This window comes from Jaculus jaculus, chromosome 10, assembly GCF_020740685.1.
Source record: "Jaculus jaculus isolate mJacJac1 chromosome 10, mJacJac1.mat.Y.cur, whole genome shotgun sequence".
In the NCBI taxonomy this organism is placed as follows: domain Eukaryota; kingdom Metazoa; phylum Chordata; class Mammalia; order Rodentia; family Dipodidae; genus Jaculus; species Jaculus jaculus.
In genome coordinates this window covers 90,969,639-90,995,758 of record NC_059111.1, presented here as the reverse complement: position 1 = coordinate 90,995,758, position 26,120 = coordinate 90,969,639, and the positions used below count along the sequence as shown (strand labels likewise).

The 26,120-nt window shown below is 42.5% G+C and overlaps 1 protein-coding gene across 1 annotated transcript in view; it reads right to left on the bottom strand.

Moving 5' to 3' along the window:
* Klhdc10 (kelch domain containing 10) overlaps positions 1–26,120 on the bottom strand; it is a 76,166-nt gene that overhangs the window by 24,712 nt on the left and 25,334 nt on the right. Inside the window, exons 2-3 of the mRNA XM_004661209.3 lie at positions 25,862–25,948; positions 5,368–5,589 (exon numbers count right to left, since the gene is read on the bottom strand). Coding sequence (XP_004661266.1) covers positions 5,368–5,589; positions 25,862–25,948 — 309 coding nt within the window. The remainder of the gene's footprint in view (positions 1–5,367; positions 5,590–25,861; positions 25,949–26,120) is intronic.

Genomic DNA, 26,120 nt, shown 5'->3' with positions numbered 1-26,120 from the left:
TTCTTACCTTTCTCCCTCCTCTCCGCCCTTGCCTCTCTTCTCTCTCATTCCAGTAGCCCCTCCCCCAATTCCTTAGTTGATACAGTATTAGTCTGAGTTCTAGAGCTAAAGAGTTGGATTTAAATTCCGATGTGACCTAAGGAAAGCTGGTTAGCCTCCCTAACTTAATTTTCACAGCAACTCTACAAGGAAGGAGCTTTTGCTATCCTTCTACCTCTCCCTCTAGCTGTCTCTGATGCTAGGAGCAAATCCAGGGCTTGGTGTTGCCAGCCAAGCCCTTATACACTAAGCTACAGAACCAACCTTCTCCATTTTTGTAGGTGATGAAACAGACACAGAGAATGATTTTTCTTTTTGAAAAACATTTTTTTCAGGGGCTGGAGAGATGGTTCAGTGGTTAATGGCACTTGCTTGCAAAGCTTGAAGGCCTGGGCTCAATTTCCCAGTACCCATATAAAACCAGACACACAAAATGGTGCATGCATCTGAAATCTGTTTACAGAAACAAGAGGCCCGATACACCCATTTTTTCCCCTCTCTCTCATGCTCTCTCTGCTTACAAATACATAAAAGTATCTGAAGTACAATTTTATTTATGTATCTGCAAGCAAAGAGAGAGAGTATGAGCATGCTAGGGCCTTGTGCTGCTGCAAATGACCTCCAGATGCATGCGTCACTTTGTGCATCTGACTCTGGGAGTTGAACCCAGGCAAGCTTTGCAAGCAAGTGCCTTTAACTGCTGAACCATATCCCCTGCCTCTTGCTTTTTCCTTTCTTATTTCTTTTTCTTAATTTTATTTTTATTTATTTGTGAGTAGATAGAGGCAGGAAAGAGAAAGAATGGGCACTGCAAGACCTCCACTTGCTGCAAACAGACTCTAGACGCACTGGATCTACACAGGTACTAGGAAATCGAACTCAGATTGTCAGGCTTTGCAGGCAAGCACCTGAAACTCTGAGCCATCTCTCCAACCTTCTTTTCTCAAGGTAAGATCTCACTGTAGCACAGGTTGACCTGAAACTGTGTAGTCTCCTTGCTAGCCTTTAACTCACAGCAATCCTTCTACCTCAGCTTCCCCAAGGCTGCGATTAAAAGCATGCACCACCACACCTGGCTACCTTGATTTTTTTTTTTCCATTTTTTTAAAAAATATTTTATTAAGCTGGTTCCCAGCACTCATGAGACAGAGGTAAGAGGATCACCATGAGTTCAGGACCACCCTGAGACAACAGAGTGAATTCCAGGTCAGCCCGGGCTAGAAAGTCCCTACCTTGAAAAAACAAAAAACAAAACCAACCTCCCCCACAAAATATATTTTTGGCTGGAAAGATGGCTTAGCAGTTAAGGCGTTTGCCTGCAAAGCCAGAGGATCCTGGCTCGACTCTCCAGGACCCACATAAGCCAGATGCACAAGGGAGCGCATGCATCTGGAGTTCATTTGTAGTGGCTGGAGGCCCTAGCATGCCCATTCTCTCTCTCTCTTTCTACCTCTTTCTCTCAAATAAAGAAATTAAATATATATTTTTTAAACTTTAATTTTTATTTATTTGCTTATGAAAGAGAAAGAGAGAGAGAGAATGGGCACACCAAATCCTCTAGCCACTGCAAATAAACTCCAGAAGCATGTACCACAATGTGCATCTCACTTACGGGGGCACTGGGGAGTCAAACCTGGGTCTTTAGGCTTAGTAGGTAATGGCCTTAACGTATGTCCTCTCTCCAGCACCAGATTTTTCTTTTTCTTTTCTTTTTTTGTTGTTTTTTTGAGGTAGTTTCATTCTAGCTTAGGCTGACCTGGAATTCACTATGCAGTCTCAGAGTGGCCTTTATTCAAAGTAATCCTCCTACCTCTGCCTCCCAAGTGCTCGATTAAAGACATGTGCCACCACGCCCGGCTTGATTTTTCTTTCATTATTTCTTGTCTTTATTTTATGAGACAGGATCTTGTTATGTAGCCTAGCCTGGACTCAAATTCACTACGTAGCCCAGGCTGACCTTGAACTCATAGCAATCCTCAGGCCTCAACCTCTCAAATGCTGGGATACAAGCATGTGCCAACACATCCATGAGGACAGTTTAAAAATAACTTGCTGAGGGTTTCCAAACAAAAGAGCCTTGTCAATCTATGATTCAATCCCAGTAAATCTGGCTTCACGGCCAGAACTCAGCCACTAGCCTCATGGCCTCCTGAAAGTCTCGGCTCTTCATTGGTACAATGGCAATTGGTGCACTACATGCACCACAGGGGTGGTGTGAGCAAGGGAGGGTGCATCCCTCAAGAGCAATTAGTTACAATAGGGACAACCCCATTTGTCCATCTCTGACTAATTTCTGCCTTTATACTGAACCTTCTGAGATATTACTAATTCTATGTTACAAGGAAGTAAATTAAAGTTAAAACTCATCTGGGGGCTTGGGGAGAGGGCTCAGCAGTTAAAGGTGTTTGTTTGTAAAGCTCGTTGGGCCAGGTTCAATTCCCTATCCACCCATGTAAAACTGAACAGCTGTATTCATTTGCAGCAGCAAGTTACACACACAAACACACACACACCACACACATACATAAAACAACTAAAGAAAACTCATATGGAAGCTGGACTCAGTGAGTCAACTGCTTGCTGCATGAGGACCTGAGTTTGGATGCCCAGTTCCTGTGTAAAAGCTGAATGTGCCTATAATCCCAACACTGGGGAGGTGGAGACAGGAGGATCCCTGAGACTTGTTGACTCACTAGTCTAGCTGAATAGGTGAGCTTCAGATTCAGTGAGAGGCCCTATCTCCAAAATAAGAGCTGGGCATGGTGGCACACATACCTTTAACCCTAGCACTCAGAAGGCAGAGGAAGAGGAAGGAGGATTACTGAGTTCGAGGCCAGCCTGAGACTACATAATGAATTCCAGGTCAGCCTGGGCTAGAAAGACCCTACCTTGAAAAAACAAAAAACAAAACCAACCTCCCCCACAAAATATATTTTTGGCTGGAGAGATGGCTCAGCAGGTAAGGCATTTGCCTGCAAATCCTAACACTCACATAAAACCAGATGCACAAAGTGGTGCATGCATTTGGAGTTCGTTTGCAGATTCAAGAGGCCCTGGCATGCTCAGTCTCTTCCTCTCTCACTCTCTCACTCACTCTCTCTCACTCTCTCTCCCACTGTATGTATCTCTCTGTCTCTCTCTGCTTGCAAATAATTAAAAAAAAAAGATGGAGAATGCTTGGAGAAGACATCCAACAACGACCTGTCCTGTACATACATGCACACATACATGCCTACACACATGTATAACACCTACATGCAAATAGAAAAATTCTATTTAAAAAAAAGAAAACAACAGCCAGGCATTTTGGCACATGACTTTTATCCCAGCACTCAGGAAGCAGAGGTAGAAGGATCATTATGAGGTCAAGACCATCTTGGGACTACTTTATGAATTCTAGGTCAGCCTGGGCTAGAGACCCTACCTCAAAAATAAAGGCACATGCTTGCAGGGCCTAATGACCCAGGGTTCAATTCCCCAATAATCAATATGAAGGCAGATGCACAAAGTAGCACATATGTTTGGATTCATTTGCAACGTCAAGAAGCCCTGGTGTGACCATTCTCTTTTTCTCCTAATAATTTTTTTTTTTTTTTTTTTTGGTTTTGTGAGGTAGGGTTTCACTCTAGTCCAGCCTGACCTGGAATTCACTATGAAGTCTCAGGCTGGCCTGGAACTCACAGCGATCCTCATACCCCTTCCTCCTAGTGCTAGGATTAAAGGTGTATACCACCAAGCCCAGCAGAGAGAGAAGGTGGGTGCTCTAGGGCCTCCTGCCACTGCAAATGAACCCCAAAATACATGTGCCACTTTGTGTATCTGGCTTTACATGGGTACTGGGGAATCAAACTCAGGTCGATAGGTTTTGCAGGCAAGCACCTTAACTGCTGAGCCATCTCTCCACCCCCTCTAATAAATAGAAATATTTTAAAACAACTCATCTGGAGAGCCAGGCGTGGTGGCACATGCCTTTAATCCCAGCATTCAGGAGGCAGAGGTAGGGAGATTGCTATGAGTTCCAGATCAGCCTGAGACTACATAGTAAAGTCCAGGTCAGCCTGTGCTAGAGCAAAACTCTACCTCGAAAAACTAAAAAATAAATAGATAAAAAATAATAATGGGGGGAGGGAGGGCATTACTACGGGGTACTTTTTTATAATCATGGAAGGTGTTAATAAAAATTTAGAAAAAAAATAATAGGGAGCTGGCTGTGGTGGCGCACGCCTTTAATCCCAGCACTCGGGAGGCAGAGGTAGGTGGACTCTGTGAGTTCAAGGCCACCCTGAGACTGCATACTGAGTTCCAGGTCAGCCTGGACTAGAGTGAGACCCTACCTCGAAAAATAAAAATAAAAATAATAATAGGGCTGGAGAGCTGGCTCAGTGGTTGAGGTGTCTGCCTGCAAGCCTAAGGACTCAAGTTCGATCCCCAGTACCCATGTAACCCAGATAAACAAAGTGGCACATGTGTCTGGAGTTTTCAGTGGCTGGAGGCCTTGGCTTGCCCATTCATATTCATTCTCTCTCTCTCAAATAAATAAATAAATAAATAATAAAAATAAATAAAAACTCATCTGGAACCAGGTATAGTGGTGCATGACTTTAATCCCAGCACTCAGGAGGCAGAAATAGGAGGATCTCTGAGAACTGAAGACCACCCTGAGACTACACAGTGAATTCCAGGTCTGCCTGGGCTAGAGTGAAACTCTATTTTAAAAAACAAAAAACAAACAACAACAAAAACTCATCTGGCATAGAAATGTTGGCTCGATCTTTCCTTCTTTCTTCCTTCCTTCCTTCTTTTTTTTATTTTTCGAAATAGGGTTTCACTCTAGCCCAAGCTGACCTGGAATTTACTCTGTATTTGCAGGGTGGCCTTGAATTCACAGCGATTTCTCCTACCTCTGCCTCCAGAGTGCTGGGATTAAAGGTGTGCGCCACCATGCCTGGCTTTGCCATGGAAATGGTACTCAGTTAAATTCACACTCAGGAATAAGAGATTCTAAGTTACCATCCAGTGTTTGTGTTATTTCTACACTAAAACCTATTTTTTTTTTTTTTTTTTTTTGAGGTAAGGTCTCACTCTAGCCCAGGCTGACCTGGAATTCACTATGGAGTCTGAGGGTGAACTCACGGCAATCCTCCTACCTCTGCCTCCCGAGTGCTGGGATTAAAGGCGTGCGCCACCATGCCTGGCCTAAAACACCTATCTATTAACAAGGCTTAATCACATTACAATATTATAAATTTTTAACAAGCAACTTGTGATACTGAACCTGACCTTTCAGACAGTTCATAAAGTCAAAAGTTCAGAACCTCTTGCACTTACGTGACATAGATGCTAATTCCCGGGGCATGTAACCATCTGTGCCCATCTGATGCCATACGCCTGTTGCGAAATGATACCTCCAAAGCTCTCTGAAGAGAGGATAATCTTCATTATCTGGCCCTCCTGATTCATCATAGTCTGGGTTATAACCCCCAAACACATAGAGATTGGTATTATCCGCCACACAACGATGTCCACTGCGTGCTGGGGGGGGTCTGTGGCCTAGGAAAGAAGAGGACAGTCTTCCACAAGTGGCCCACAGGTAAAAAGCACCAACAAAATTAGGCAACAACCATTTGAAGTTTAGAAGGGAGTCAGGAAGGAGTCATAAAATGATGCAAGTTTTATTTGCTTAGGTTATTTTATACATTCACACAATACTACTAAAAATTTTAGGGAGGTAGTGTCCATTTTTATTTCACATGATGGATTTTTAAAGACTAAAGAAGATTTTTCTCAGGAAGTGACACAGCATGATAAACAAGAAAATAGCTGACAATGTAAAATTCTCAAGAACAAGAGGAAGAATAATCCAGAAGCTAACAGGGCAAATTTTTTTGTCTTTAAAGAAGAAAAAAACACAAGCAAATTAAATTAAACTGTGAATATTAGAGAATTACATAAATATAATAACAAATGTGAATGAGTTATGTATAAATAAAAAACACACATATATAAAGCTTATGAATTTTTCTATACTATGTTAAAAGGAAAACTGACTCAAGGTGTCATAACAAAATTGAGAATTTAAATACTATTCTAAATATTTTCAAAGACTATCCTTATATTTATCTCAAAGAACATCTTTTACTCTATTTAAAGCATTACTAAGAAAAGTTACTTCTAAAAAAATGGAGAAAAATTGCTTCTGAAAATATTTTTTAAAATCTCAAAATGGTCAGGTTATTTTAGAGGAAAATAAATCCAAAACTTTATATAGTATTTCTATTATCTTTACAACTTCTTATACTAGTCTACACAAGCCCCTGTGTAGCTACATAACCAAAGAGGCCAAAATACATAAACTAAAAATGCTATATAGTTGCCTGTTACCCTAAAGACTGATCTACGTTCATGTCAGTAATAGTTACTAATATAATGTTAATTAATATTTAAGATGATGCTAGATGCCTTATAAATATGCTCTACCAATAGACATTGGTAATGTCTATTAATAATTATCTATTAAGGCCTTATGGACTTTTCAATCAAAATTCCACTTTCTAGGGTATACTTTTAAACAAGAACTGAAAATTTACTCATATTGCTGAGCAACTAAAATCAAAACAACAACGACTCTATGAGTCGCTCTTGCCCATATCAGTCAGACCTTGCTTGAGGGTATTTTATGTTCCTTACTGTTCTGTTCAAGGACCAAGTCTTGGGCTAAGCATTTCACAGCCCGTTTTTCACTAGACAGCCTTCTCTCTCCCACTCCCTATGGCTAAGTTAGCCTCTCTGCTAGGCAGGCCCAGAACCCTCCCTTTGTTCCTTGGCCCATCCTACCAGCTTCAAGGGTCCCCAGCAGCAAGAAGAAACAGCAACCCTGGCTAGGCCCCTGCAGCTCTTGCAGGGCCCCTTCAGTTCTGTGGCACCTCACTCATACATTAAGGTAGATATGTACAATTAACAAGGTGAGTACACAGTTGCTACATAAATGAGTGTCATTAGACAAACTATAATCAGTTGGTAGTTTACTAATGTGCCATGTTTAACCTGAAAAGAAGAGCTCAGCTGTCTCTTCCTAGCACTCAGTAAACACTGAGAGTGTGATGTGGGAGAGGTAGGAAGAGCACTCATAACGTCTAGGCTAGAATCCAGGTTCTACTTGAGCAAGCCAGTGGCCTTCACTGAATCTCAATTTCCTCATCTCTATGTGGACAGTGGTACTGTACCTTAATTTATTACATTTGCCAGGCATGGTGGTGCACGCCTTTAATCTCAGCACTCGGAGGCAGAGGTATGAGGATCGCTGTGAGTTCAAAGCTACACTGAGACTACATAGTGAATTCCAGGTCAGCGTGAGCCGCAGTGAAAGCCTACCTCAAAAAACCAAAAAAAAAAAAGTAAATAAATAAATTATTACATTTGTTATGCTAAAATGTTTGTTGGCTTGTGTATGATCTTTCCCAGAGGCTGTGAAGGAAGAGAAATATATTTATATTCACCTTTCTATAATCAAGCCTCAGGCACACAGAACACTGAACAAAGTTGAAAACCAATATTTCATTTGCCTCCACTTATTTCATCAATTTGTTCTTCTTTTCCAAATAAATTATAAATTCCTCAGAAGCAAAGATTATGTAAAACAATTATCCTACATTTAGAAAAACAAGTCTAAAAACGTTTTTGCTGAGTTGAACTTTAGATCAGAGTGATGATCAGAACAGGGTCCAGTCTTTATGCACTTTGGTATTACTATGTCTCTAGACAGCTGGGACATAGCTCCATGGCAGAGTGTGCACCCAGAGTCTGAGGCTCTGGGTTTAATCCCCAGCACCAAAGGCAGGAAGAGGGAAGGAGACAGTGGTCTAGGAGACAGGTGGTATACTGCACAATAATCTTTTCCAAGGCACAAAGGCTTTTAAGTAGCTAAGACAGGAAAGAGAGAGAGAGAGAGAGAAAGAAAGAAAGAAAGAAAGAAAAAGAGGGGGAAAGAAAGAAAACAGAAGTTGCTAAGTTCAACAGATATAACTCTAAGAAACTCCATAATGCTATTTTTTGTATAAGCTGATGCTAACATGATTTTTTTGTTGTTGTTGTTGTTTTGAGGTAGGGTCTCACTCTGGTCCAGGCTGACCTGGAATTAACTATGTAGTCTCAGGGTGGCCTCGAACTCACATCAATCCTCCTATCACTGCCTCCTGAGTGCTGGGATTAAAGGTGTGCACCACCACACCTTTATTTTAAAAAAATATTTGGGAGAGAGAGAGAGGAAGATAGAGAAAGAAGAGAGAATGGCCTCTATCCACTATAGACAAACTCCAGACACATGTGCCAACTTGTGCATAAGGCTTTATGTAGGTACTGAGGTACTGGGGAATTGAACCTGGGTCATTAGGCTTTCCAGGCAAGTGTCTGAACTGCTTAACCAACTCTCCTGCCCCTGATATATTTTTTAAAATATTTATTAGAGGGCTGGGAGAGATGGCTTAGTGGTTAAGGTGCTTGCTTGCAAAGCCTAAGGACTCATGTCCAACTCTCCAGATCCCACGTAAGGCAGACACACAAGGTGACACAAGCGCACAAGTTCGCATATGCACACAAGATAGCAAAGGGGTTCAACTGCAACGGCCGGAGGCCCTGGCACGCCAATTTTCTCTCCCTCTCTCTCTCTCTTGTTGTCTCTCTCATAGAAAAAATACAAAAATAAAAATTTATTTGAGAGAAAGAGAACACCAAGACCTCCTGCTACTGTGAATGAACTCCAGACACAAGTGCCACTTTGTGAACTGGCTTTATATGGGTACTGGGGAACCAAACCTGGACTGTTGGGCCTTGCAAATAGCACTTTTAACTGATAAGCCACCATCTCTCTAGCCTTAAAAGATAATTTTTTTGCTTTGGGGGAGGTGTTTGAGGTAGGGTCTCACGTTAGCCCAGGGTGACTTGGAACTCACTATGTAATCTCTGGGTGGCCTTGAACTCATATTGGTCCTCCTACCTCTGCCTCCCAAATGCTGGGATTAAAGGTGTGCACCACCACACCCAGCTTCCTAAAAGATAATTTTTAAAGCTGCTTTTGAGCAAATATGAGAAAAAATACAGCATATTCTACGATTTTCTCTGAATGGAAGCAGAGCAGGGAAAGTGTTCCATGTTTACTGCCAACTATTTTTGTGACAAACACACACACATGCATTAAATGTTGAGGAAGCAATGAACAGATGTTTTCAGTTTGGAGAAATGGCTCTGTGGTCAAGGAGGTAGCCTGAAAAACCTAACAACCAGGGTTCAATTCTCCAGTACCCACGTAAAGCCAGATGCACAGTGGCACATGCATCTGGAATTTGTAGTGGCTGAAGGCCCTGGCACACCCATTCTTTCTCTTTGTCTTCTTTCGCTCTCTCTGCTTGTCAATAAATGAATAAAAATACTTTCTAAAAAGATGTTTTTATATAAAATTTGTCCACTCACTCACTCTAACTGAAAAATATTAATGAGTTAGGTATAGTGGCACACACCTTTAATCCCAGCACTCAGGAAGCAGAGGTAGGAGGATCCCTGTGAGTTTGAGGCCACCCTGAGACTATATAGTGAATTCCAGGTCAGCCTGGACTAGAGTGAAGCCTTACCTCAAAAAAAAAAAAAAGCCTGAGTTATGGACTAGAGAGATGGCTCAGCGGTTAAGGCACCTGCCTGTAAAGCCTAATGACTAGAGTTCAAATCCTCAGTACCCATGTAAAGTCCAATACACAAAGTGGTACATGCATGTGGAGTTTGCAGTAGCTGGGGGCCCTGGTGTACCCATTCTCTCCGTGTGTCTCTCTCCTCTCCTTCTCTGCTTGCAAATAAATGAAGAAAAATATTTTTGAAAAATTGATGTATGTTACATACAATACCAAACTGGAGAGCCAGATGTGGTGAGAGAGCCTTTAATTCCAGCACTCAGGAGGCAGAGGTAGGAGGATTGCTGTGAGTTTGAGGCCAGCATGGGACTATAAAGTGAGTTCCAGATTAGCCTGGGGTAGAATGAGACCCTACCTCGAAAACCCAAAAGAAAAAAAAATTCACGTCACTTGTCTTTTATTTATTTATGAGTGGAGGGAGGAGAGAATGGGCGCGCCAGGACCTGTAGCCACTGCAAGCAAATTCCAGACACATGTGATACTATGAGCATCTGGCTTACGTGGGTCCTGGGGAATTGAACCTGGGTCTTAGGCTTCACAGGCAAGCACCTTAACCATTAAGCCATCTCTCCAGTCCCCTATTGTTTTTGCCCCAGAGAAGGTCATAGGAGCTTGCCTACAAACTTTGGGATTCTTCTGCCTCCACCTCCCACTGCCAGAGGCATTGGGATTACAGAGCATGAGGCACTTTGCCTTCAGTTTATGTGGGTGCTGAGATTGAGCTCCGATCTGCAAGCTTGTAGAACAAACACTTTTAACCACTGAGCCATCTCTCTCCCCAACCCGCTTGGTTACTTTCTTCTTCCACATATATGCCTGTGGTGTGTGCTTGGGAATGCATACTCCTATGTCTATTCATACGCAGGTGAGATGTGTGTGCATGTGTGGGTGTGGAGGCCAGAGGCTGACACTGGGTCGTCTTTCTCAATTGCTTTACCTTTATTTCCTAAGGTAGGGTCTCTCCTGCTGAAACTGGAGCTCTCAGTCAACCTGCCACAGGGATCCCATTGGTACTGCCTCCCAAGTGCTGAGACTACTGACAGGCAGCAGCCTCCTCCCCACTGACTCCTACACAGGTGTGGGGTTAGAACTTGAGTCCTCAGACTTGCATGGGGCTTTTCCCACTGAGCCATTTCCCCAGCCCTAATTTTTATTTTGTTGTCATTTTGCTCTCTTCCTTTAATCCCAATTATAAAATGGAAACTGAATAAACCTCCTTTAATTAATGAACTGTCAAATGAGGTATTAAAGAGGATAAGATCAGGCTATGGGCATGACTCCATATTAAAATATGAATTTAGGATACACCATGTGCACATACAGAATAGAAGGGCTAATTATAGAGGTTTGGGTTTTTGTTTCTAAATTCCCAGTTTGTGGTAGTTTCGAGAAGGTCCTAAAACACTTGATATGTCTAGCCACAAACATCTGGGCTCACTGGCAATCATCCCACTCTTTTGAATGCAAATAAGGGAGTTACAGGATGAGAGACAGAGAAACTAGATACTCATGTCATGAAAACATTGAAAGGTCATCACAGGTAATCTCTGACCACCCCATCTTCCTAGGCCCTCATCATGATGCAGGAAATAGATGGTTAATGCTGTGTAGCACTGCGGTCAACAAGGGCTGGGAAGATGGCTCAGTGGTTAAAGGTGCTTGCTGGTAAAGCCTGCTACCTGGGTTTATTTCCCCTATCACTAATTTAAAGCCCTATTTAAAGACATAAAGTGGAGTTTGTTTATGGCAGCAAGACAGCCTGGCCTGCTCTGTAACACACATGCATGAACATGAAATTTTGTTTTTTTTAACTCTGTAGTTCCAGCTGGCTATGAACTCACAGCAATCCAAGTGCTGGGATTAAAAGATAAATACTTGGGCTGGAGAGATAGCTTAGCAGTTAAGCGCTTGCCTGTGAAGCCTAAAGACCCCGGTTCAAGGCTCGATTCCCCAGGACCCACGTTAGCCAGGTGCACAAGGGGACCACATGCATTTGGCGTTCATTTGCAGAGGCTGGAGACCGTGGCGCACCCATTCTCTCTCTCTCTCTCTCTCTCTCTCTCTCTCTGCCTCTTCCTGTCTGTCACTCTCAAATAAATAAATAAAAATGAACAAAAAAAAAAAGAGATACATACTAGCTGGGGGTTGTGGTGACAAAAGAAAACTAAAACTAAATGCCTAACACCCTATGTAAGATTGCACAGAGCAGCTCCTGGCAAAACTGGCTTGCCTGCTAAAATATGTATTTGTGCCGGGCGAGCGTGGTGGCGCACGCTTTTAATCCCAGCACTTGGGAGGCAGAGGTAGGAATATCACCATGAGTTCAATCAAGGCCTTCCTGAGACTATATAGTGAATTCCAGGTCAGCCTCAACTACAGTGAGACCCTACCTTGAAAAAACAAAACAAAATAAGAAAAGTATTTGTATGCCTGTGTGTGCATAATATATATTTTTTAATGTGGATACCACAAAACTTTACAATTAATATTTCTATCAGACAGTGTTGGTTTAACTCAATTGCCAGTTTCTGTTAATAATTTCATGAGCAATGCTGGGCATGGTGGCGCACACCTTTAATCCCAGCACTAGGGAGGCAGAGGTAGGAAGATCACCATGAGCTCGATGCCACCCTGAGACTACAGGGTGAATTCCAGGTCAGCCTAGGCTAGAATGAAACCCTATCTCGGAAAAAAAAAAAAAAAAAAAAAAAAATTCATGAGCCACAGCTGGGCATGGTGTCATCCCAGCACTCAGAAGACAGAGGTAGGAGGACTGCAATGAGTTCCAGACCACACTGAGACTATACAGTGAGTTTCAGGTCAGCCTGGGCTACAGCCTGGGACTGAAGGCACGCAACATCACATCCCACTTATGAGGCGCTAAGAACAGACCCAGGATTTTGTGCATGCTAGACAAGCTCTGTAATAGAGCTACATCCCCAGACTAAATTTATTTAATTTATTAATTATCTTTTTTCCCCCCTGAGATAGGGTCTCATTCTAGCTCAGACTGACCTGGAATTCACTCTGTAGTCTCAGGGTGGCCTCAAACTCACGGCAATCCTCCTACCCCTGCTTCCCAAATGCTGGGATTCAAGGCATGCACCACCACGCCTGGCTAATTAATTACCTCTCCTTTTTAAATTTTTCATTTTTATTTATTTGAGAATGACAGAGAAAGAGGCAGATGGAGAGTAAGAATGGGAATACCAGGGCCTCCAGCCACTGCAAACGAACTCCAGACGCATGCGCCCCCTTGTGCATCTGGCTAACATGGGTCCTGGGGAATCAAGCCTTGAATGGTCCTCAGGCTTCAAAGGCAAGCGCTTAACCGCTAAGCCATCTCTCCAGCCCAATTATCTCTTTTTGTGTTTTTTTCTTTGTTTGTTTTGTTTTTCAAGGTAAGGTCTCACTCTAGCCCAGAATTCACTGTGGAGTCACAGGAGGGCCTCGAACTCATGGCAATCCTCCTACCTCTGCCTCCCGAGTGATGGGATTAAAGGCGTGTGCCACCACACCCGGCTTTTGTGTTATTTTTATTTATTTGAGAGCAACAGAGAGAGAGAATTGTCACGCCAGGGCCTCCAGCCACTGCAAACGAACTCCAGACACATGCGCCACCTTGTACATCTGGCTAACGTGGGCCCTGGGGAATGGAGCCTCGATCCGGAGTCATTAGGCTTCACAGGCAAGGGCTTGACTGCTAAGCCATCTCTCTAGCCCCTAATTATCTTTTGTTGTTGCTACTGACATTGGGTCTTGCTGTGTAGCCACACTGGTTTAGAACTTTTATGATTATTATTATTTATTCGAGAGAAAAAGAGAAGTGGAGGCAGACAAAGAGAATGGGCACATCAGGGCCTCCAGCTGCTGCAGTTGAACTCCAGATGTATGCCCCACCTTGTGCATCTGACTTACGTGGGTCCTGGGGAACGGAGCTAGTTCTGGGTCTTAGGCTTTGCAAGCAAATGCCTTAACCAGTAAGCCATTTCCCCAGCCTTAGAAGTTCTTTTTAAAAAGCATTTATTCATTTGCAAGCAAAGAGAGAGAGGGAGAATGAATGGGCATTCCAGGGCCTCCAGCTGCTGCAAACAAACTCCAGATGTGTGTAGCACTGCATCTGGCTTTCTGTTGGTACTGGGGAATCAAACGTGGGTCATTAAGCTTTGCAGGCAAGCGCCTCAGCCACTAAACCATCTCTCCAGCCCAATCAGTCTCTCCCTTTATTTTTTTTTCCAACGTAGGTCTCACTCTAGTCCAGGCTGACCTGGAACTCACTCTGTTAGCCTAGAACTTCTTTATAGCCCAGGCTGGCCTCACCGAGATCACCATGCCAACCAAAGGTACCTAGTTCTTCATGTCCTCTTTTAAAAAAGTATTTATTTATTTCTATTTTTTTATTTTTGAGAGAGAAAGAGGGAGGATGGGAACACTCTAGCCACTAAAAAGCTCCAGATGCAGGCGCCACCTTGTACATCTGGCTTACATGGGTACTGGGGAATAGAACTTGGGTCCTTAGGCTTTGCAGGCAAGTACGTTAACCACAAGGCCCTGTGTTTCTTTCTTTTTTTGGTGTTTTTCGAGGTAGGGTCTCACTTTAGCAAAGGCTGATCCAGAATTCACTATGCAGTCTCAGGGTGGCCTCGAACTCGCGGTGATTCTCCTACCTCTGCCTCCAGAGTCCTGGGATTAAAGGTGTGTGCCACCATGCCCAGCTCTGTTCCTTTCCATTTTATTCATCTCTGTACTATCAATTAAATATGTGCATTATTTCTGGTAATTTTGATTTTACAACATTTATTTATTTATTTGAGAGAGAGAATGGGTGCACCAGGGCCTCTGGCCACTGCAAACAAACTCCAGATGCATGCATCACCTTGCACATCTGGCTTACATGGGTACTGGGGAATTGAATCTGCGTCCTTGAGCTTTGCAGGCATGCACCTTAACCACTAAGCCATCTCCACAGCCCCATATTAACTATTTTTCATTATTTACAAGGAGAGAGAGGAGATGAGACAGTCAGTACGGGGATGCCAAGGACCCTTGCCATTTCAAACAAACTCCAGATGTAGGTGTCACTTTGTGCATCTGGATTTACAGAGGTACTAGGGAATTGAACACCAGGCGAGCTGAGCCATCTCCCTAGACCTAATTTTATTTATTTGAGATAGAGACAGGCAGATAGAGAATGGGCATGCCAGGGTCTCCAGGCCACTGCAAACGAACTCTAGACACATGTGCCACCTTGTGTATCTGGCTTATGAGAGTGCTGGGGAATCAAACCTAGGTCCTTTGGCTTTGCAGGCAAGCACCTTAACAGCTAGACCATCTCTCCAAGCCCCTAATTTGTTTTGAAGCAGTATCTCATTCTAGCCCAACTGGTACTCACAATAGCCCAGGCTAGCCTCAAACTTAAGGTGGTTCTCCTACCTCAGTCTCCCAAATGCTGTAAGTAAAAGCCTTTACCACCACACCCAGCTAGTTTTAATTTCTATAATTGGACCTTAAATACATCAAGAACTTACTTTGTGCGCTGGAGAGATGGCTCAGTGGTTAAAGGCATTTGCTTGCAAAGCCTAATGGCCCAGGTTCAAATTCCTAGTACCTATGTAAAGCCAGTTGTAAAGTGTTCTATCTGCCTCTTTCTCACTGTCTCTGTCTCTCTCTCTCAAATATATAAATAAAAATACTTAGAAAAAAGCCAGGTGTGGTGGTGCACGCCTTTAATCCCAGCACTTGGGAGGCAGTGGTAGGAGGATTGCTGTGAGTTCGAGGCCACCCTGAGACTACGTAGTGAATTCCAGGTCAGCCTGAGCTAGAGTTAGAGCCTACCTTGAAAAAAACAAACAAAAAAAATTAGAAAAACAGCAATATTTTGTGTATTATATGACACAGTTTTGTACATCATATGACAGTTTGTTTTTTGTTTTTTTTTTTTTTTTTTGGTTTTTCGAGGTAGGGTCTCACTCTGGCTCAGGCTGACCTGGAATTCACTATGTAGTCTCAGGGTGGCCTCGAACTCTCGGAGATCCTCCTACCTCTGCCTCCCGAGTGCTGGGATTAAAGGCGTGCGCCACCACGCCCAGCTATATGACAGTTTTTAAAAATATTTTTATTTATTTGATAGAGAAAGAGGTAGAAAAAGAGAGTGAGAGAGAGAAAATAGGCACACCAGGGCCTCCAGCCACTGCAAACGAACTTCAGACACGTGCACCACCTTGTGTATCTGGCTCACGTGGGTCCTGGGGAATTGAACCTGGGTCCTCCGGCTTTGCAGGCAAACGCCTTAACCGCTAAACCATCCCTCCAGCCCATATGACAGGTTTTTAAAAAATGGCTCACCAGGGCCTTCAGCTACTGCAGACAACTCCAGATGCATGCACCACCTGTGCATCTGGCTTACGAGGGTCCTGGAGAATTGAACCTGGGACCTTTGGCTTTGCAGGCAAGTGTCTTAACCACTAAGACATTTACCCAGCACCTGACAGGTTTTGTTGTTGTTGTTTTTAATGGTAGTGTCTCACTATAGCTCAGGCTGATCTGGAATTCACTATGTTGTCTCAAGGTGGCCTCGAATTCACAAGATCCTTCTACCTTTTGCCTTCCAAGTGCTGGGATTAAAGGTGTGCACCTCTACACCTGTCTATTGGGTTTTCCTTTTTTGTTTGTTCTATAGTCTTCGAGGGACAGTCTCACTCTAGCCCAGGCTGACTTGGAATTCACTATGTAGTTTCAGGGTGGCCTTGAACTCACAACAATCCTCCTTCCTCTGCCTCCTGAATGCTGGGATTAAAGGTGTGCACCACCACATCTGGCTTTGTTTTGTTTTTGATACAGAATCTTGTTAGTATATAGCCCAGGTTGGTTTTAAACTCAGCAATTCTCCTGCCTCAGTCTTGCAGTACTTGAACTGTAGGCATGTACCATCATCCGTAGCCTTTTATTTGTTTACCCTTTCTCTAATTCCAGTCCATGCTAGCAAGGCTTGCTCAACCCAACCCTTCAAGATAAAATCCCTCCTTTGCTTGAATATCTGTTTTCAAGGACTTTACCCTGGGAACTAATACCACTGCCTGAGCCCTTTTCAGGCAAGGAGGGAGAGAAGGAGCAAGGGAGGCATCTGCACATAGGCAGTCCTTTAGTGTTCCTCTGATGGGCCTCCTTCACCCAAGATGGTATGGTTTCCTATGCTTGCTGACTGTCAGGAAAGCCCTAATAAGGGCTGGAGAGAGATAACTTAGTGGTTAAGGCACTTGCTTGCAAAGCCTAAGGACCCTGGTTCGAGTTTCCAAAACCCATGTAAGCTAGATGCACAGGTGATGTATATACACAGGTGGCATATGTGCACAAGGTAGCACATGTGTCTGGAGTTCGTTTGCAGTGGATAAGGCCCTGGTGTGCTAATTCTCTCTCACAAAAATTTTTAAAAAATATTACATTTGCCTTCAAGGAAAAAAGAGCCCTAATAAATTCACTGACTTTGAGCATCAACAGGAGTACCTGCTTTGGACTACATTTTACTCAGTGATGGTTTCTCAAGCAATGTAATTCCAATTGCTGTTTTTGTTTTTGTGCTTAAGACTTTTGTTTTGTGCTTAGTGAAGACTGGTCCAGAATTCACTGTATAACTTAGGCTGACCTTGATCTCCTTGCTCCTCCTGCCTCCACCATCTAAGTACTGGGAACACAGGTATGCAAGACACCTGGCTTTCACTCACATTTGTGATACTGAGGATTGAACTTTAGGCTTCATGCATACTGAAGTGTTCTATACCACTGAGCCTTCCAACTGACTTTCCATGGCTCACTGGACCCTCCAATTGCTGCTAGTTATTATTATTCAGAAATTTTGGACACATCTCCAATTGCTTTTCATTTCTCTGAAATTCTTCAAAATTCCTGGCATAACAAAAACAATAATGATAGCAGCTAACACTAATTCAACTTTCTGGGGGGTTATTTTTTAAGGCAAGGTCTCACTCTAGCCCATTCTGACCTGGAACTCACTCTATAGCCCCAGGCTGGCCTCTAACTGAAGGCAATCCCATACCTAAGTCTCCCAAGTGCTGAGACTTTAAAGCTTTGTAAATATTGTCTCTCGGTCTGTATCTCTATGAGCTAGGCCTGATTCTCACCATCCTAACTACACATATGGAAACTGAGGCAAAAATAAAGCCACTTGTGGGCTGGAGACATGACTTAGAGGTTAAGGCACTTGCCTGCAAAGCCTAAGGACCCATATTCCATCTGTCTCCAGATCCCACATAAGCCAGATGCACAAAGGTGAGGCAAGCGCAAGGTCACACATGCCCACTAGGTGGCAGAAGTTTCTGAGGCCCTGGCACTGACAATTCTCTCTCTTGCTAAGGAAGGGAAGAAAGGAAGGAGGGAGGGAAGAAAAGAAGGAAACTTGCTTAAGGTCATACAATTAGCAAATGGCAGAGCTGAGATTCAGATGCAAGTGATCTGGCTTCAAGTCTCCTTTTTTTTTTTTTTTTTTTTTTTTTTGGTTTTTCCAGGTAGGGTCTCACTGTAGCCCAGGCTGACCTGGAATTTACTATGTAGTCTCAGGGAAGCCTCAAACTCACAGTGATCCTCCTACCTCTGCCTTCCAAGTGCTAGGATTAAGGGGATATACCACCATGCCTGGCCCTTTCCTGTTGTTTAAGTGTAATTATGATTGATTCATTGTTTTATGTCTGATTTGTTATTTTTAATTATATTGGAGACATACAGGGTAGACAGATACTTGTGATTTCATGATGGAAACCTAGTTTTTAAAAATTATCTATTTATGAGAGAGAGAATGGGTACACCAGGGCTTTGAGCCACTGCAAACAAACTCCAGACATAGATGCCACCTTGTGCATATTGCTTTGTGTGGGTAGTGGGGAATCAAATCAGAGTCTGTAAGCTTTGCAGGCAAGCACCTTAACCACTGAACCATCTCTCTGGTCTGAAACCCACTGTTTTTGTTACACCAGAATTGTATTTACCACACCACATATTTAATTGATAAAAGTATCTTTTGAGAAGATGTAGGATTTTTTTTAAAGATTTTTTTTTTCAAGGTAGGGCCTCACTCTAGCCCAGGCTGACCTGGAACTCACTATAGTTTCAGGGTGCTCTTGAACTCATGGCAATCCTCCTATCTCTACCTCCCAAGTGCTGGGTTTAAAGGCATGAGCTACTATACCTGACATTTAAAAAAAATTGTTTTTTTCCTTTTCGAAGTAAGGTCTCACTGTAGCTCGGGAGAATTTTTTGTTTTGTTTTTTGAGGTAGGGTCTCACTCTTACCCAGGCTGACCTGGAATTCACCATGTAGTCTCAGGCTGGCCTCGAGCACTTGGTGATCTTCCTACCTCTGCCTCCCAAGTGCTGGGATCAAAAGCATACACCACACACCCAGCAGATATAAGATTTGGTAACAGAAAACAGGCCCTGTGAAACTGTAGTCATCAATGTAAAGGATTCCCAAAGTGAGAGCTTGAAAGTGGCTATTTCAAAAGTATAGAGGAGTTTAAAAAAAAAAAATTAAGAGCTGGGTATGGTGGCGCATGCCTTTAATCCCAGCACTTGGGAGACAGAGGTAGGAGGATCGCCAAGTGTTCGCGGCCACCCTGAGATTACATAGTGAATTCCAGGTCAGCCTGAGACTACCTCACAAAACAAAAACAAACAAACAAACAAAAAAAAAAAAGTAAGAAAACAAGACCCCTAATGAAACATTAAAAACAGCATTTTCAGCCAGATGTGGTGGCAAATGACTTTACTCCCAGCACTGAGGATGTAGGAGGATCACCAAGAGTTCAAGGCCGGCCTGGGGATACAGAGTGAGTTCCAAGTAAACTTAGGCTGCAGTGAGACCCTGCTTCAGGGAAAAGGAAAAAGAAAAAAAAAAAAAAAAAAAAAGCACATACCTTTTTTTTTTTTGTTTTTCTGAGGTAGGGTCTCACTGTAGGTCAGGCTGACCTGGAATTCACTATGGAGTCTCAGGGTGGCCTCGAACTCACGGCAATCCTCCCACTTCTGCCTCCCGAGAAAAAAGCACATACCTTTAATCCCAGCACTTGGGAGGCAGAGGTAGGAGGATCACTATTTCAAGGCCACCCTGAGACTACTGAGTTAATTCCAAGTCAGCCTGGGCTAGAGAGAGACCTACCTTGGAAAAAAAAAAAAAAAAAAACCCTATTTTTGGCTCAGGAGATCACTTGGTGGTTAAGGGTGTTTGCTTATAAAGCCTGCTGATTTGGGTTCATTTCCCAGTACCTATGTATAGCCAGACTCACAAAATAGCTCATGTATCTGGGTGGTTTCTTTTTGTTGTTGTTTTTTGGGGGCTTTTTGCAGTGACAACAGGCCCTGGTGAACCCATACTCTCTCTCTCATATTCTGTTTCTTTCAAATAATTTTTTTTTTCTTCGAGATAGGGTCTCACTCTAGCCCAGGCTGACCTGGAATTCACTATGGAGTCTCAGGGTGGCCTCGAACTCACAGCGATCCTCCTACTTCTGCCTTCCAAGTGCTGGGATCCGAGTGCACCACCTTGCCGAGATCTTTCAAATAAATTTTTAAAAAAGCATTTTCACAGGGTGCAGTAGCACACACCCATAGTCCCAGCTACATGGGAGAAGGATCATTTGAGTCCAGGAGTCCTGGGCTGTAGTGTGCTATGCCCAGCAGGTGTCCACATTGATGTGAATGGGGGACTATCAGGCTGCCTAAGGAGGGGTGAACCAGCCAAGGTCACAAACACAGCAGGTCTAAGAGCATTTTCATGTTCTCAACAATCCATTAGTTCACCATCAACACCACAGAGAAGCTGAGAACACACTGAAATTTAGGCCCATGCTATCCCTGACAGCAGCTTCTGTGCATGTATCTGTGTGTGTGTGCTGCGTGCATGTGCACATGCATGTTCGTGTAAATGTGTGCATGCAGATGGAGTCCAGGACAACATCAAGTGTTATTCCTCATGGTACACCATCCACCTTTTTGTGAGACACGGTCTCTCATTGGCCTGGTTCATCAACTAGGCGAGACTGGCTGACCAGTAAACTCCAGGGATCCATTTATCTCCAGTTTCCCAGTGCTGAGATTACAAGTGCATGCCACCATGCCAGGCCTTCTACATGTGTACTGGGGGTCAAATGTAAGCCCTCATGTTTTCAAAGCAAGCACTTTACCAAGCAAGCCATCTCTCCAGCCTCTACAATAGATTTTCAATGATTCTATTTAAGTCAGACACATAATATACGTACTACAGGCACTGTGATACCAACTGTAGCTAATGAAATCAGAGGGGCTATCTCACTGTCCCTGCCCTTGCAGAGCTTACAGTCTAATGGGAGGCACGGACAAGAAATAAACACAATTCCATGCAGTGCTGATACGAGTAGGTACACAGAGAATGCCATCAGAACAAAGACGGGATGGAGGCTAGGCATGGTGAAGCACGCCTTTAATCCCGGCACTCGGGAGGCCGAAGTAGGAGGATTGCCATGAGTCTGGATCCACCCTGTGACTACATAGTGAATTCTGGGTCAGCTTGGGCAGCCAGACCATACCTCGAAAAACAAGACAAAACAAAAAAAGATATGATGGGGCAGCTGTACCAAGTTTTCCAAGAAATAATTGTTAAACTAAGAATTAAAGAACCAAAGAGTTTTTTCTGGCAATGATCGTTAGACTGCTAAGGGATAAGCTATTACTGATTTGCAGATTAAATTGAGTTTGTCATCTATTCCCTAAAACATACTCCTCTGGCCACCTATGTAAACAAATGGAAAAGAGCACTCTGGTCCAAATAGAAAGCCAGAAGTCATGTTAGCCTGGGATAGAGTAAAATATATATCGTATATATATATATATGTGTACATATATACATACATATACAACATACATATATGTATGCATATATATGTATGTGTGTATATATATACATATACATACATACATTCATATATATATGAATATTCATATATATATGTGTGTATATATATATATATATATATATACATACATACATACACACACACATATACATATATGCATGCAAGCAGAGAGAATGGGTGCACCAGGGCCTCCAGCCACCGCAACTCCAGATGCATGAGCCAATATGTACATCTGGCTTTACAAGGGTACTGGGGAATCAAACCCAGGTCATTAGGCTTGGAAGGCAAGTGCCTTAACTGGGCCATCCTTTCAGCCCCCCCTTTTTTTTCAAGGTAGGGTTTTGCTCTAGCCCAAGCTGACCTGGAATTCACTATGCAGTCGCAGGCTGGCCTCAAACTCATGGTAATTCTCCTTCCTCTGCCTCCTGAGTGCTGGGATTAAAGGCATGTGCCACCACGCCTGGCTCCCACTTTAAAAATAAAATAAAATAAAAATTTCATTTATTTATTTGCAAGCAGAGAGAGAGCGGTAATAGAGACAAAGGGAATGAGTGCACCATTGCAAAAGAATTCCAGATCCATGCGCCCTTTTGTATATCTGCTTTTTTTGAGTACTGGGGAATTGAACTCAGGTGGTTAGGTTTTGTAGGCAAGCACCTTCACTACTAAGCCATCTCTCCAGCCCCCACTTTTTTTAAAAAAATATTTTATTTATTTGGAAGCAGAGAGAGATGAAGAGAAAGAGAGAAAGTGCATACATGGGCCTCTAGCTACTGTGAATGATCTCCAGGTGCAGGTGCCACATTGTGCGTCTAGCTTTAGGTGGGTTCTGGGGAACTGAATCTGTGTTGTTAGGTTTGTAGCCAAGTGTCTTAACTTGTCAGCCATCTCTCCAGCTGCCTGCCCCGCACCCCCCACTTTTTCCCTATATAATTTCTTGACTGGAGATGAAACAGAAGAAAAAAGTGAAAGTCAGACATCATTTTGTACTCATCCCTCATCCTCTTCAGTAAGTGACCAAGTCTCATTCAACATCTTCATATTTCAAATCAATTCCGTACTCATCATTTCTCCTACAACTAAATTTTAGGCTCCATTATTATTCACCTCGATAACTGTAATAATATTGCAACTACTCTTTCGATTAAATGTCTTCACTAGCTACAAAACCAAATCTGACTCTGAAAGCTCCACTTTAGTGGTAACCATTTGATCAGGGCCCTTTTCAACTTCTAACTGCCTCTTTCCCCTGTGCTGAACTTCCTACAGACTTCAGAACGCTCCATTCCGAGTCTGCAAAAACACCTTTACTCAAGCTGTCTGCACCTGTGGTTTTGGGCTCTTCCCCACTCTTGTAAATACCCACTCAGCCTTTAAGCACTCCTGCTGAAGTTACCCATAGCGTCACGAGTCCCTCATCTTCCTCTCTACAAACTAAGTGAGGAACTTCTGTGTGTCCCATGACATACTACCTCGTCAGGACACATCACAAAGTGTTACATTCAAGTTACTCTGTGGTTTGCTGTTAACCTGACCCTCTGTGGCCTGCATCATCAGTCTAGCACAGTGAGCGGCATGTAGGAAACACTAAGGAAACGCTGAAAGAATGAATGATGAACAAACACAGACAGGAGCCCTGGGAAGGTTGGTGAGACAGCCAAAGGAGGTCATGGAGAAAAGAGACAGAGCACTGAAGGCCCGTCCTGAATGGTACAAGAAAACAGCTACTGAAGGAAACAGAATGAACAACCAAAGCAGCAGGGGAAGAGCTTGGACCACACAAGGCTGCAACCCAAAGGAAGAGGAAAATCTAGGAAAGTCAACAGCATCACACATGCACATACCTCAAAGGTGAGAAAGAACCAAGAAACTCACGACCACAGAACTAGAGGCAGCCTGTGGTATGCTTCACCTTGCTAATGTTGAGCTTACACATATCCAAAGGTATGAAACTTACCTGTGTGACCTTTCTCCACCACGACTAAAAAGTTTTAAAAAGGAGACTATGAAAAAGAAAACATCCCATCATCCACATACAACCAGTTGTTTCACTGTTCCTGTCATTCTGTGTTATCTTTATACCATTGTTTTTATATTACCTTCTACATCCTAATTATTTATTTTTGTTGTTGTTTTGCTTTTAGTTTGTTTGTTGGTCTTGTAGCCCAGGCCAGCCTAAACTCACTATGTAGCTGAGGATGGCCTTGAACTTCTGCTCCTCCTACCTCAGCCTCCCAAATATTGATAAAACTTAATTTATGTTCATTTCAGACCAAGTTAGAATTCTCACAGTAAATCAATAAACTAACATTTCTGGTTTTTAAAAACTTATTTATTTATTTATTTATTTTGGTTTTTCGAGGCAGGGTCTCACTCTGGCTCAGGCTGACCTAGAGAGTTCACTATGTAGTCTCAGGGTGGCCTCGAACTCATGGCGATCCTCCTACCTCTGCCTCCCGAGTGCTGGGATTAAAGGCGTGCGCCACCACACCCGGCTAAATTTATTTTGTTTTTGAGGTAGTGTCTTGCTCTAGTCCAAGCTGACCTAGAATTCACTATGTATTCTCAGAGTGGCCTTAAACTCGCCTTGAACGCAAGGCAATCCTCCTACCTCTGCCTCAGGAGTACTGGGATTAAGGGCGTATGCCACCACTCCCAGCCCCCATCCTTTTATTTTTAACAGTAACATTATTTATGCTAAAAACCAACACACTGCCCTGTTTATTATCTTGACACATTCAGGCCTGGTTTTATTGTTTTCATGCTTCCAGAGTTTGGCTGCTAACAAGATGTTATACAGCAGCTGGAGAATTTTTCCCTAGGTTTTTGTTTGAATCTCTTCAGGTAAAATTAGACACAATGGCTTATACATATTTTTTATATTTAATTTAATTTATTTATTTATTTGAGAGAAAGAGGTACAGACAGAGAGAGAGAGAATGGGTGCTCTGGGGCCTCCAGCCACTTCAAATGAACTCCAGATGCATGTGCCTCCTTGTGCATCTGGCTTACATGGGTCCTGGAGAGTCGAACCAGAATCCTTAGGCTTCGCAGGCAAACACCTTAACTGCTAAGCCATTTCTCCAGCCCACTTATAAATAATTTAATAAAGCCTACATTACAACATTAAACATGCTTGTTTGATCACTTGTTATACCTAGAAAAAGTATAAACCAGAGTTTTCAGTCCTCTTCTGACAGTTTTTTTATTCAGCATAGAATAAATATATGTTGATAGGAAAAAATGAGAAGTGGAAAAAAAAGTCACATCTCTAAAAGTAAACACTGCTAAGTCAAAGGGTACATAAACAGTTTTAAGGGTTTTGATACATTTTGTTAAATCCAGAAAGTCTGCCTAAAACTTCAATATTTGAGAGGATGTGGTCGTTTTTCCCAACCTAATAAGAGAAAATAATTTGTTGTTTTAATAGCTGTGTTTAATACAATAGTGAAATAAATGTGTTTATATTTACTTGTAGTTCTTTAAACATTGGTTAATATTATTTTACCTATTTCTCTAGTAAGCATTTGCTTTTAAACTACTGATTTATAAAAATTATATGTTCATATTAACTACTTGTTACAAAGATTGTGTTACCTTTTGTCTTTTTACCTATAATATTTGGTATAAAGCAGGGTTTTTGTTTGTTTTAGGCTGACCTGGAACTCACTATGAAGTCCAGGCTGGTCTTGAGCTCATGATGATCCTCTTACCTCAGCCTCTCAGGATTAAAGGCATGAGCCATTATTTCTTTCTTAGAACCATACTACAAAATTTCTACACTGATATTTTATAAATTATTTGAAGTGCTTTCTAATTAGAATACTACTGGTAGTAATTAGTGAGATGATTTACTTCTACCATCTAGTTACATTAAGAGATTATAATGTCCCAAAAACTTATCATTATAATTCTAATAGTGATCAATATAAATTCTAAGTTTAAAACTAAATCCTAGACTTTTTTTTTTTTTCGAGGTAGGGTCTCACTCTAGCCCAGGCTGACCTGGAATTCACTATGGAGTCTCAGGGTGGCCTCGAACTCACAGCAATCCTCCTACCTCTGCCTCCCAAGTGCTGGGATTAAAGGCGTGCACCACCACGCCCGGCCCTAGACTTTTTTTTTTTAACTCTCAATTTTGATGCTTAAGACAATTTAGAAAGAAACAATTTTGAGTTTAGAAAATTCATTCAAAATTTCCTTTAACCCATTATGAAGCACATATCTCTTGCTAGTTATCACCCACCTCTCAAAAACCTGTTAGGGATCCTTATGATGGGACAGGACTGAATGAAGCGCCTCCTAACTGGGTCCCATCGTATTTTCTTCTTACCTGTCACCACAATTATCAGCAGTAAGTCAGACACATACAACACATGGCAAATAATACATTATTGTATTATAAAGACAGAAAAACAGGAAACAAAACAATACTTGAATACAGAAAGAAAGTAGCATTTCACTGTTTTGGAATTTAAAATTAAATTAATATATAAGCAGCGATA